The following is a 14,266-nucleotide window of genomic DNA, read 5'->3' as shown; positions in this document are numbered from 1 at the left end:
CCTTTGAATCTTTTTTCTAAGGAGCACTCTTTCTGATGCTTCCATTACTTCTTAAGCATCTTAATCTTGAACCTGGATGTTTCCAAACACTTAGGAGAGGCTGGGTTTGGTACCAGCTTCATCTCATGGCCTAGTATTTTCCTTGGATGCCTTGGTTATCTTCCCCTTCAATCTATATTTGTATCTTCCCTTTAAAATGCTTTTAATGATGCCTGCTTTATTTGCTTCTTGCAAGGTTGAGGCATTAACCTCTTGAAGCTATTATTTTTGGAGGGTTGAGGGCTGAGGAGTTCCACTATGGTTTATTTCAAACCAGGAACACAAGAGGCTGCCTTGTAGCGAATTATCTATTGTTACTTCCATCTAAGAATTATGTACATAGTGCCCTCTAGATGATGTAGGACTACAACTCCCATTATCCTTGACCATTGGGCAGTGCTGGCTGGTGCTTATGGGAGTTGTAGTCCTACACTTGTTGGCTGCCCTTGATCTACACACACAGAGCGGCTTAAGACATTTTGTAGAGTTGCTAACGATTCAGAAAAAGCGCAGCCAAAACAGTCAAGAGCATGGCCAACGAGGCTGATGGGAGTTGTTGGCCATACATCACCTGGAGGGCATTGGATTGGGGACAACTAGAAGAGAAGAAGAAGAAGAGTTTGGATTTGATATCCCGCTTTATCACTACCCGAAGGAGTCTCAAAGCGGCTAACATTCTCCTTTCCCTTCCTTCTCCACAACAAACACTCTGTGAGGTGAGTGGGGCTGAGAGACTTCAGAGAAGTATGACTGGCCCAAGGTCACCCAGCAGCTGCATGTGGAGGAGCGGAGACGCGAACCTGGTTCCCCAGATTACGAGTCTATTGCTCTTAACCACTACACCACACTGGCTCTCAACTAGTGCAGTGGATAGTGGTGCACTTGAACCCTCTTCCTCCTTCAGGAAGTTCAACGTGGCACACGTGGGGATTATCCCATATTTATCCTCTCGGCCATCCTGGGAGGCAGGTTGGGCTTAGAAGTAGTGATTTAGCCCAGCGCCCCCTGCTGACCTTCATGACTGGGCAAGAATTTGTACCCAGATCTTGCTGCTCCAAACCCAGCATAGTTCATTATACCAGGCTTGCTCCTAGCTCACTAAATTGAGGAGCTGTTGGTCATTCTAAGTATGGGGTGATTTCAGAGCCTTCTCCCAAGCAAGGCATTAAGCTGGAGTTTTCCTGCTTAAATACAATGTGCTCCCATATATCCCTGTTCCCCCAGCTGGAGGAAGGGAATATCTTTTCCAAGAAGAAAGTGTAGGAAGGGAGAGAATATGGTTTGATGTGTTACTACTAGTTATGTCTTAGAATACAATAATCAGCCCAGAAATTGGTTGTTGGATTAACACATAAATATTGCAAATAAAATAGGTCTGGACAACTGGCAGAAACAAACACCCCCATTTGTGTTGTTTTTTTTAAAGGTGGTTTCCTGCTGTTTCAGCTCACTGATTTTAAAACGTTCCGCAAAGTGAAAAGCACAGGAGCAAATCAGGCAGTTTTCTTGGGTCAGTTGGCAGCACCATGTGTTAGTCTTGCCACAGTCCTGAGCCACTGATGAACGCTTGGGGGGGGGTCAAGGCTGTGTGTGGGTGCTTATGTGAAAGCACTAAGGCCGTCTTGTCTATGCCATACCTTTGACACACATTTCCACACGCCCAAATAATTCAGGGCACTGTGGTTTGTTAAGAGTTGCTGGGAATTATAGTTGCTGTGAGGGGCAAACTACAGTGCCCAGAATTCTGGGAGGGAAATAATGTGCTTCAGATGTGTTTTAAAAGTAGTGTGTGTATGTGTGTACGCAACCTCAGTGCAAGGCCTATACAGTCATACCTCTTGTTACGTTTGCTTCAGGTTACATCTTTTCAGGTTGCGTCCCGCAGCGACCCGGAAGTACCGGAAAGGGTTACTTCCGGGTTTCGCCTCATGCGCAGACGCGCAAAATGACGTCACGCGTATGCGCAGAAGCAGTGAATCACGACCCGCGCGTGCGCAGACCCGGGTTGCATTCCTCTCAGGTTGCGAACGGGGCTCTGGAACGGATCCCGTTCGCACCCAGAGGTACCACTGTAATGCTGTGTGGTGCTCTGGGTTTTGGTTGAGGATATGCAGGAATTCCTCAGCAGTCGAAAGGAGGTAGGAAAAAATCACCTCAGGGTAGAAAGTTTAGGAGGAGGCCGGGTTGGTTCCAGACTGAGCCACCTCCCCTTCCTGCATACATGTTTATCGGGTCTTAGTGGTGCTAACTGTCATTCTGGATTAATCGGCAATCCAAAATAAATACTGTTTAAACTTAATTTTCAATGGGGGTTAGTCTTAAGGATTCTAGGCTTTTGAAACTCCCCGAAACAAGCCTGGGCAGGCAGTCTCCCCCACCGTGAAACGTTAATCCCCAGGCTAAGCACAATGAACTCTCTGTAACTTTTATTCCAAATTAAATTGCTGCTGCAATATCTGAGGCCTATAAGCACCCTAAGGTTTTTTATTGACCTTTTTAAATATATATATTTTAAAAGCTAGATTAGGACCAGCTCTTGGCACACTTTGGGGATGCTGGCTGGATTTCCTAAATCCTTTCCACAAATTACTGTTGCCGACACTTTGATTTAGTAGCATCATCACACAAGTTGCATTCAAGTGAGAGAGAGAGAGAGAGAGAGAGATAGAAAGAAGGAAGGAAGGAAAGAAGGAAGGAAGGAAAGAAAGAAAGAAAGAAAGAAAGAAAAAGAAAGAAAGAAAGAAAGAGAAAGAGAGACGGGAGGTGCTGGGCAGAACTGGTAGCTCAGCCCTAATTCTACCTGCTTAAATGTCTCACGCAAGATACTTTATTTCAAAGGCTGCATAACTGCTGCTTCTGCGGGTATTATGGGATACCCAGTTCCAAACATACCTGCCCATGAGCTGTGCTAGGTTCAGCTGAAGGGAGCTGAGAATCCCATAATAGCTGGAGAGCCACAAGTTCCCCACCCCTGCTTTCCTTTCTATCAACCTTTCCTTGCTCCTTTTACTCTTTCGATAGTGTGGTCCAGCCACTACAGTCCAAGGGAAAGCTAAGCTATGGTTTAGCATTATGTCCAAACCATAGTTTAATATCCTTGCTCTCACACATGGGTGTGTACGCACACCTGTGCTGGGATCATACTTACAAGGCTAAACCATAGTTAAACTCAAATGTCCAAATGCAGGCAAAAATATAGCAAGCAGTAGTTTGTATACTCCCATCGTTCAGCACCCAAACCACGGTTTGAGCACATATAACAGGCAGATCATGGTTTGGAGCTGCTTGTTTGCCTTTCTTCTCAGCCATTTCTGCATTCAGTAATTGGGAGGCAGAGCCATGGCAGGAACACTGGCTTGGCAGAATGTTTGAACAGAACAAACCACACTTGGCACAGGCCACAGTTTGCCAGCCTACATGGTTTCTGAATCTGGCTTCCCAGCTAACTGCAAGCTGTTCATCTGTTCACCAAACTGCAGGCAAAGCTTCCTTGAACTGTGGTTTCACTGATGTTCTAGAACTGAGCCATGACACAAGTAACTTATCAGGACTTGCCAATGCAAACTGGCAGCTGTGCAGGAACTATGTTCCGTGGGGGCTTACTCTGAGTGCTGGGGACACAGAGGTAAGCCCATCAAAAGGCGTTCAAGAGCATTCATTGAGTGAGGTGCAAATATCATTAGGTGGCTTACGAGTCACCCATTCCCTATCAACTACATGAAGCTGGACGCAAATGAGAGGATGAATATCTTGAGATAACTGGTGGTGTAATCAAGCGCTGCCCCCAATTTTACTAACACGTTTTTTCCCTTCCATATAGGGTCTGTTCTGGATGTTATTAAGCACATTGTGGCAAAAGGAGAACACAAGAGCGGAGTGCTGGATGAACCCGTGATAGCCACGATCCTGAAGGAGGTGCTGGAAGGACTGGAATACCTGCATAAAAACGGACAAATCCACAGGTGGATCTCTTACTGCATTTATAACTTGCTGTCTTATATCGTGCTTCTTGTGGGATCAACGTGCCTCCCAGTCTGTTCCTTTTGTGTGTGTGAGGCAGGTCACATTTGTTTTCATCTGATATGTTAAGAGCAGCGGCAGAGGCAAACTTGACACACTCTCTTTCTAGAACCGCCTTGCAAGCCTGGGTCACGTTTTGAATACAGGACCCAGTGTTTGGGAGTGCCCCTGTGCATTGCACCCACTTTAGCACTTCTGACACATTTTGCCTTTGCTTGTTGTTGGTCTGGAATTAATATCCAGCCATTTACTGCCCTCATACACTTCCCTCCTGAAGTTTGAAGGCTTCTTTTTATTAATATTGTCTCTGCTTCTAAAAAATAAAATAAAATGCTGAACTGGTCCATGAAGCTCAGCACTGTCTACACTGGCTGGCAGTGGTTCCCCACTTAGCAACAGCCTTTTCCGCCTTTGACTACAACCTGCATTGCAAAATACCGGTAATTCTATGAAATAATGCATTTCTGAAACTCGAAGATGTTTCCACCCTCTCATTTTCCACTGGTCAGGCCATTCTTTTGATAATTTCTGGATTCCCCCTCTCTCAGCTTTTTGCATGCTGAGAAGTACTGCCAATTGCATCCACGATTGCCAGGTTTATGTGTTAAGTTTTCAGTGCACGGGTGCCTCCAAAGACAGCTGTCATTGTATAGAGACTTCCCCCCCCCCTTGCGGACCAGCTCCAAACAGACGTTGTTCTTGGGGTGCGTCTGCTTGCCTGCTTAGACGTGGAGCTGAATCGGAAGAGGAGTTTCAAGGCTTTGTGGAAGAAATAAGCTCCAAGCAGCTTATCCAAGTTAGCACAATAAAACGATTGTTCGGGGCCTGTGCAGCGGAAGGCCTGAGTCATAGCTCACACCTTTAGCAGAAAAGCAGCCCAGTACCATCAGAGCCATGGCGTGGAGGCAGGACAAATGCCTTTAGTACATCTGACCAAATTTGGCACCCAGCTTATTGGCGGAGTGAGAAGGGAGTGTCTTTCTGGAGTGGAGCCTGCTTTCCCCCTTAGTTATCGTATGTTTTGAGAGGAGATGGTGGGAAGAACAGGTCAAGCTGTTAAAGGAGTGCATCGGCAGGGACCTGACGTGTTTGTGTGAGAGAGGGAGGGACAGAGAGAGACATTAAGACCCTGCAGATGAGTGTTAATTCAAACACTCTCCTTTCTTTTAAAATATAAGTTTATGGAGTAAATGGCTACATGTGGCTTTCTTGTCTTAACATTTTCAAAGATTAAGCCATATTTGCTTATTTTTTACCCTTAAAAAATGTACTGGTTTCACTACCCTCCCTCAAGCCTTCAAGGGCAGGAGAAGTATAAGTTCTACCTACTACAAGCTTAAAGGTGTCGGTGTGTAGGACCCAGTACACTTTATAGCATCTTGCATTAGCTAGTTACTTGCTGGGCCTCCTACAGGAGTTCAGGGTATTAACAAAAAGGGGGCGGGGAGTAATTTAGGTATTTGTTTGCTGTCTTTGAGGGCTGTTTGGCCTTCTCAAGGCGGTTCACGTCACAAAGAATAGCATATGACTTTCACAATAAAAGTAATTCAATTTAAAAGAGAACAACAACAAAAACTGCAGCAGCAAATGAAATAATGCGTAAAAGTTCAGAGCGGCCTCAAATTTAATCAGTTAAATCTTGCTGGGCCTGTGGGTGTAATTAGGCCTAGTCTGGGTCCAACTGGCCCACCAGGTTGTTTTCCCCAAACCGTGGCCACCTGCCCCTAACCCAGCAACAGATTCTGAGCAGGCAAGGACAAAGGAACGACTAAGAGCTTAAAGCGAGCACCTGATCGTTCCTTTGCAAGCTCGCTGTCAGTTGCAGCCAGCTGATTGGTGCTGTCAGCAAGTGCCTTTGAAGGTGTGCTTTCTTGGACAGGGGCATCTTTAAGGGATCACTGTTAGCTCCTTTGAAGTTCACTTTCAGGTGTAGCTTGGATCGCAGCCACACCTGCAAGTGAACTTCAAAAAGGCTTTGCAGTTGCCGCCAATCAACTGCCAAAGTTGGCCTTCGGTGGGTGGGGGAATCAAGAACCTGGCCAACTGGCCCAGTTCAGTTCCCTACATCTGAGATAAAGTAGGGCTGGGCGATATCTGGTTTTCAACATCGCGATATATCACCAGCTAAACATTGCAGTATACTGATATGTTTCAATGTCTGAAATAAGTATGTAGAAGCATTGGCTGGCTTCATGGTTTCCCCCACATCGTGATTTTTGTAGAGTACACACACACCATGATTCACACTATATTGTCCAGTCAAAATTTATGAAACCAGCATCATGATATGGACTTGAAGCTGGTTGTTCGACGATATATCGCCCAGCCCCAAACACATCATGATTCGCAATGTATTGCCAGGTCAAAAACTATGAAATCAATCACAATATGGACTTCAAACCGGTTTTGGATGATATATTGATATATTGCCCAGCCCTAAACAGGATAAGGGAGAATTACCCACCATCTGATGCAAGTGACTTCTCTCTTCCTTAACACTGGGCTTCTTGCCATGAGCAACATTTCCCCCAAGCTTCTTTGGCAAGGGTTTAGGGGAGATTTGGCTTGGGAACTTTTGTTTGCTGTGGAAGACAGCCCAGTTGGGAAGCTGCCATGCATGCAGGAAGTTCTAGGTTCAATCCCCCGTATTTCCGGGTAGGATTGGGAAAAACTCACAGCTTGAAACCCCAAAGAGCTGCCACCAGCCAGTGTAAGCAGTCCTGACCTAGGTGGTTCAAAGGTCTGACTCAGGTGAAGGCAGCACCTTATGTTCCTGTGTAAAGTGCTGCAGGTGAGCAATCCCTGTTGAGCATCCAGGTAATGGACTCTGTACCACCTGCAAACTCTTCCTTGGTCTTCAAAGGTTGCCCTGGTGTGCCAGAGGTGTGTTGCACTGCGGTTAATCCCAGAGGCTTTGAAGGCCACGGAGTGTGTTCTGTGACTAAGGAGGGGAAAAAGGAGACCCACTCCCAGGCCTGAGTGACAAGCGTCAGTTGATGTGTTAAATATTTTGCACCACTCCCAATTCTGGACACTTGACTTGCCTTTGCATTTGTTCATGGATTATCATGTGTCCAGTTGCTTGATGGATGATCCTCTATAATCTGTAACCAAAGCAAATGGGAGAGCTGCTGGGAAGTTACTGGGCAGAGTTTGAAACTTAAGCCCTTTCAGGTGGTGCTGCTTTTTCTTTTTTTAAATAGCTTTCTGACAAGCCAGTCATGGTTAGCTTAACTGGATGGAAGTTCTTGTTCATTCTCTCATTCTCTCTCTCTCTCCTGGATGCCTTTGAGCTTATGATCAGCTCTTGTGTAACTGAATATTTTGACAAGCTTGGAGAGGAAGCAATAATACTATGCGTGTTGTTGTTTTTGTTTTTCAAAAAATGCATCTTAGCTTCGGGAGGTTTTCCTTTTTGGTATGCCGGATTGTTGGGGCTACACACAGGTGCTCTCTAAAGTCGGTCAACATGGCTGAAATATAGAGGTTTGCTTGGGACATTCTGAAAGCTGACCTGGGTACCATTGAAAGTGAGCAAAGGTAGACTCAGGGCCTAAATCTCTTGCAGCAGAGGAGGGGGATCCTGTGGCTGCTCCGGATGTTGTTGGACTCCTGCTGCGGTTGGACTCTGGCTCCCATCAATCAGTTCCATGCAGCATGGCATGACAACACACGGTGCGTGTCCGGGGATCCTTGGATCTTGCCTGTTTTCACACACCAGCAACACACCCTGTAGAATTCTATCTGTGGTATTTTATCTGCACTATCAGAGCAAATCTCAAGAACCAAAAAATTGTATTGAAAGATACAACTTTCAAGCCACCTGGCCCCAAAATGGCAACTAGGCATTTTGGTGACTGTAAAAGGTAAAGGTAAAGGTACCCCTACCATTAGGTCCAGTCACGGACGACTCTGGGGTTGCACGCTTATCTCACTCTATAGGCCAAGGGAGCTGGCATTTGTCCGCAGACAGCTTCCGGGTCATGTGGCCAGCATGACTAATCCGCTTCTGGCAAACCAGAGCAGCGCACGGAAATGCTGTTTACCTTTCCACCGGAGCAGTACGTATTTATATACTTGCACTTTGACGTGCTTTCGAACTGCTAGGTGGGCAGGAGCTGGGACTGAGCAACAGGAGCTCACCCTGTCGAGGGGATTCGAACCACTGACCTTCTGATCGGCAAGCCCTAGGCTTTGTGGTTTAGACCACAGCGCCACCCACGTCCCTTGGTGACTGTAACCCTGGTTTAATGAGCCATTTGGCACCTAGCTTATATATCAAGAGTTTCTAACACTGGGCACACCCAGCCCTGGCAATGGGAGATGTAGCCCATCATCAACATGTGTGGCTGTAGGAGACGCACATCTGCAAGCTTGTGTTTTTCTTGCTTTTGTGTTCTTCATAAGGCACGGCATCGATCACCAGCTCATATGCTTCGTTGGAAAGGATTGGGATTAGGTACGGTTGCTTTGTGCCCTGTTTGGACAGTGGTAGCATATTTCTGCCTAATGGGTGCTGAAGACCACTAGGGATGGCTGCTTCCACCTTGCTCTGCTTTGGAGATTCCCAGAGTGGCACAGAGGATGCTGCCTTCCACAGAGTCAGACCAATTGGCCCAGCCAGCTTAGCGGCTTTGCAGGTTTTGGGGCAGGGAGCATTCCCAGCCCTGTGTGCTGGCCTGTGTTCTGATCCCACAGGGCTGCTTTTCTGTTTTATATTTCCCCTAAGTCTGGCTATCCCTGGTGATCCCAGGGAAGACAGAGGAAAACCTTTCCTGACTGCATACATACACCTTCCAAGAATATTGTTTCCAGAATCTGAGTAATTCAAGACATCGCGATTTTCGCTCCATTCTGCTCTATGAAGTTTCCTGTCGTCGTAAAGTGTTGACATTTATGCATACTATTTTAATTGTTTAGTTTTTTTAAAAAAACCTTCCCTTTCCCCCAAAGAGCCCTGCAGGGATATATATTTTCCCACTGCTTAAATGCGCTCCTTTCTCCAATCTCTCCTCCTTGCATGTCAGAAATTCCAAATCTGAGCTGCGCAAAATTGGAAAAATGTCAGCTGTAATATTTGATTTCTCAAAAGATTGGTCAAGGCCCCCGGAAGCGTAGGAACAGAACGCGGCTCTTCCCCTGTTGGATGCCGACTCATATTTCTGGGATCCTGAGTAATGCTTTGACAAGATTGCTCACAGATGCTGCAGTTGGGAGTGTGTGTGTTTTTAATTTTGAAGAAGAGGAAAATCCATTCTCCACAGAATTGCTATGGAGACTATCAAGGCCTGCAACTCTTGTGTTAACCATTGTCTCCTGCGATTCTTTTCTTTTCCCCATCCTCTTTCCGGCATCAGATGGAGTTGTAAGAGGAGAAATCTGGTGGGAACAAGGAGGTCAGGAGAAAAGATTAGTGGGGAGGTTGGCATAAGGATGTGGAACCCAGTCTCTCCTCTCCTCTCTTGGTCTCCTGGGCCTCAAGGAGATTAAACTAGCTTTGACCAGGGCCAAGGCCTTTTCGGCTGTGGCCCCAGCCTGGTGGAATGCTCTGTCACAAGAGACCAGGGTCCTGCGGGATCTGACATCTTTCCGCAGGGCCTGCAAGACGGAGCTGTTCCGCCAGGCCTTTGGCCGGGGTCCAGTCTGACTCCCCCTCTCTCCTCATAAGAACTTACATGAAAGTGGCCCCTCAACTTTTCTCACAGGTTCATATAAGATTAGTATAAACAGATAGGCCTGGTGAGCATTTAAGGTGCCCATCCCTAATTTGCGGGTTGCCATCTGATTAGATTTCACGTTGATTCTGATTTGATTTTAGGATGTATTTTAATTGGTTGCTTGATTTTATGGTAATATGTTATATATTTGATGTTAGCCGCTCTGAGCCTTGTTTTGGCTGGGGAGGGCAGGGTATAAATAAAATTTATTATGATTATGATTATGATTCAATTCAAAATCCTTTATTAGGCATAGCACACCACACATTATCAAACAAACATCATATACAGACTGTATAAAATACGGGCTCAGCGAACACAATTTATTATTATTATTAGTGTTGCTTCAAGGCCTCCAGAGCTTAAAATTGATTGAAACTTGTTGCCAGTTAACAGCGTTACTCTTTCTTGCCCTTGAGAAACGTAGGGGCTGCTGTAGGCACATGATGTTAACCACGATGGAGGGATTGAAGGGTTCATGGGGTTTTTTGATTCTGGCCCCCTCTTGTCTTGGGGAATGGATTTCCACCCTCCCCTTGGCCTTAACCTCACAGATAAGGGCTGTGTTGGCACCGACCTTAACTATGGATAAGGCTAACCAAGTTTGCTCTTCGACTGTGGAAAGACCATAGCTCAGAGCATAGCTGTCAACCTTCCCTTTTTTTGCGGGAAATTCCCTTATTCCAGCGCCGTTTCCCGCTGCTATCCCAGATTGTTAGATATCCTGTAGACTGTCCCCGGGACAGGTGAGGCTGCTGATCCCTTATTTTCGAGGCTGCTGATCCCTTATTTTCAAATCTGAAAGTTGACAGCTATGGCTCAGAGTCAGAGCAGTTCATTCAGAAGGTCGCAGGTTCAATCCCTGGCACTTCCAGTTGAAAGCCATCTGCTGAGACCCCCAGCACAAGGCTCGCTCATGTGGTTTCCTCTAGATCAGTGGTGTCCAAACTTTTTTCAAAGAGGGCCATATTTGATGAAATGAAGGGCCGTGAGGGCTGACCAAAGGGCCAACCAAAGTTGTTAACCTTTTTTTTAGGACTGAATTTGTTGAGCTTTTTAATGATTTTACCCCAAAGTTGTAAAAAAAGTTGAGCTATTTTTTAGGGTTGAAGTTGTAGAGGGTTTTTTAGGATTTTACCCCAGGAAATAAACTGCCGCAGGGGCCAGATTAAACCGACTGGTGGGCCAGTTTAGGCCCCCGAAATGGACTTTGGACATGCCTGCTCTAGATATAATAAAAATTTTATTATTAATTTTATTATTTGTACCCTGCCCACCTGATTGGGTTTCCCCAGCCACTCTGGACTCCGTCTCCCATCAGTGTGGTGAAGAATTAGTTGCTCTTGGGTTGGATATGCGCAGAGGCAAAGGATGTCTGGCATAGAAGCCAATGTTCAACTGGATGGTTGGCTCCACTGTAACACTGCCCCAGGTGTGGCTCTTTCCTGTTCCTCATGGGAATAAATGGCTGCCATTCAGTTATGTGGGGCAAAGCAAAAGGGTGCGCATGCAGGCGCCATTGGGGTGGCAGGGCTGCTCCTGCCACTAGTGACCCCTGCCGTCAAGAATCACATCTGCTTCAGGGGTGGCGAAATTGACATGCTTAATAAGAGAAATTCATTGTTAACATTTACTAAAGGTTAGAAACCACTCATAGACTGAAAAAGAAATAGTGACATTTGGATTTGAGAACTGAAGATAATTGTTTATAGAAAGTGGCTTTATTAGGTGTGATACTGGAGTGGATGAAGTGAATAATGTTTATATATAGTGGACAGATGAAGAATCAGAAGTTCTATACTTACCTCTCATTTTTCTCTCTTTTTCTCTCTTTTCCACTTTCTTTCTTTTAATTCCTTTGCAGTTCCTTTTTCTTTATCTCTTTCTCTTTCTTTCTTTTTTGTTTTCCCCCTCTCTCTGTTTTGCCTCTGGATTGTTTTTGTTTGAACAACAACAACAAATATTTGACAATAATCTTTTGCATTTTTCTTTATAAACTCTAATAAATTTTATATTAAAAATATATCAAGTCTGCTCTAATGTCCATCCAGAGTTCTGTCTTGTGGTCACACAGAAGTGCAACCGGATATTCTGATAGTCAGCCCAGCATCTTAGGAGCTGGCTTTAGCATGCTCTCTCTCACACACAACGGTAATTAACGTGTGTTTCTGTGTATAGATTCTTGGCATCGTTTCCTCTGGCCAAATTAAAAGTTAGGCCATTGGAAATTTATAGTTTACAGTTCAGATACATTAGCCATTATGCCCAGATGACTCTAGCCCACTTGGACAGCCGTGCATTTGTACTAAGCGCTCAGACAATGCACAGGAAAGATGGATGGCGTATGTCTAGGTTTACTGTAATTGGAAAGAGCCTAACAAGCTTTTGCTACTTTGGCAGTAATGTTTGGAGTTGGAGGGGGCCAATTACTCAGCCATTAAGAATGCAGCGGAACATATTATCTCTCCTTGGTCTATAAATAGCATTAAAAAAGAAAAAGAAAACTGACGTCCTGCATTTGTGTTGTGCTTTTGGTGAATCTAAGTGCACTCTCCCTGTTTTTCCCCAAGATTAGAGGAGAAAACAAGTAAATGGGTTTTATTGGAAGTGTGGAGTGGGCTGGTTGCAGTCTGATTTGGGTATGGCTATAGCTGAATACATGGGTTTTTATTGAACACCAGTTGCCGGAAACAGCAGGAGGGGAGTGTGTTCTTGTGCTTAGGCCCTGCTTGTGAACATCTTCACTTAGACCACCGATTGACCGCTGTGAGAACAGGATGCTGGACTAAGTTGGCTGCTAGCCTGATCCAGCACACTCTTCTTATGTTGAAATATATTAAAAAATAAAAAAATTGTCCAGTAGCACCTTAGAGACCAACTAAGTTTGTCCTGGGTATAAGCTTTTGTGTTCATGCACACTTCTTCAGATATCTAGGATAGGTGGATCGTAGAGGGTTCTTAATTCTAAGACCCTTAGGTATAATGTCCAGGTTCTTGCAATTAGTCAGAAAGGAGATATCAGTCTGTACCAGTGCAAGTTTCTTTGTGAGGTTGATGGACTTCCACTTCATGCGGTTCAATGTGGTGCCTTCCATGGTTCTAGAGTCAGGTAGGCAGCCGGGTTGGTCTGACGCAGTCGAAATATATATAAAAATTAAAAAATTGTCCAGTAGCACCTTAGAGATTGAAATATACTCAGAGTCGCAAAGTGATTTCATGCTCTTTATTCAGCTCATAGTGGTGAGGAGGAATGAATGAAAGTCCCCTCAAGGTATCTGCTTTATATACATTATTTACACAATGGGCTGCACATGATTGGCTAATTCCGGAATTCTACTGTAAGCCAATCAGGTTGTGGATTCACTTCTATCTGGAGCATGATTGGGTGGTTCCTGCCAACCAATCATATTGCTGCATTGTTCTAGGACCAATCTGACTGCTGCATTCTGAATCCTATTGTTCTAGGACCAATCAGACTGCTGCAGTTTGGATCCTATTCAACTCAGTACATAACACCCCTCCCCTCTAAGTTCCAGTCCTGCCCGGGAGGTCGCATTCATAGTCCTCGAGGTACGCCGGTGGCCTACGTGTGCGTTGCGGCCTGGGGTGTTCCCTGGTCCGGGGTTCAGGTTCTGGCTCATGTTCCAAGGATGCTGGCTGTGATGGGCCTGTCTGGTCAGGTGCAACCGGCTCGCTCAGTCGTGGTTCTGGTTCCGGTGTCCTTTTGGCTTCGCGGGTCCTCTCTGTATTTACTGATTCTGCCTCTCCTGCTGGCCCCTCCTGCTCTATGGGCCTCACTGCCCCTCTGTTCCCTTGGGACTCCTCTGACCTTTCCTCCTCCTGGTTTTCTCCCGGGAATCGTCGCCGTATCTGGTCGCAGTGGCGGCGCCAGCATTGCCCCCCATCCGTTAGCACCTCGTACGACACGGGACCAGTGACCCTGGTGACTGTGGCGGGTACCCATGCTGGGCCTGCCCCAAAATTCTTTGCGTACACTGGGTCCTGGGCCTCGAAGGTCCGGGGGTTCCTGCCTTCCCCCACCACTACCTCATCCTGAGCTCTATCGGGGTGAAGGCGGTCCAATCTGATTGCAAGGCGCCGACCCATTAGTAGTTCAGCGGGGCTCCGGCCAGTCGTTGAGCTGGGGGTGCTGTGTTGTGCTAGGAGGAATGTGGCAAGGCGGTACTCCCAATCCCCTTGCGTCATGCGGCGAAGGGTGTCCTTGGTGGTCCGCACCATGCGTTCTGCTTGGCCATTGGTGGCAGGGTGGAATGGCGCCGAACGGATGTGGCGGATGGCGTTCTGCGCTGTGAAGGTTTGGAATTCTCCTGACGTAAATGCAGTCCCGTTGTCTGAGACGAGAGTGTCAGGGAGCCCGTGGGTTGCAAACAGCCTGCGTAGTACCCGGATGGCTGCGGACGTAGAAGTGGACGGTACCAGTGCGACTTCCAGCCATTTGGTGTAGGAGTCCACCACTATGAAGAATGTTT

At 46.2% G+C, this 14,266-nt stretch overlaps 1 protein-coding gene across 3 annotated transcripts in view; it reads left to right on the top strand.

Annotated features, from left to right (window-relative positions):
- The window catches only part of OXSR1 (oxidative stress responsive kinase 1), a 91,125-nt gene that overhangs the window by 35,436 nt on the left and 41,423 nt on the right, over window positions 1–14,266 (top strand). For all 3 annotated transcript variants that reach the window (XM_083579770.1, XM_083579768.1, XM_083579769.1), the window contains exon 4: window positions 3,860–4,001. In XM_083579770.1, the coding sequence (XP_083435896.1) occupies window positions 3,860–4,001 (142 nt within the window). The remainder of the gene's footprint in view (window positions 1–3,859; window positions 4,002–14,266) is intronic.

This window comes from Podarcis filfolensis (genome assembly GCF_964270895.1).
Source record: "Podarcis filfolensis genome assembly, chromosome: 12".
Lineage (NCBI taxonomy): Eukaryota > Metazoa > Chordata > Lepidosauria > Squamata > Lacertidae > Podarcis > Podarcis filfolensis.
This window is presented reverse-complemented; position numbering and strand designations above follow the sequence as displayed.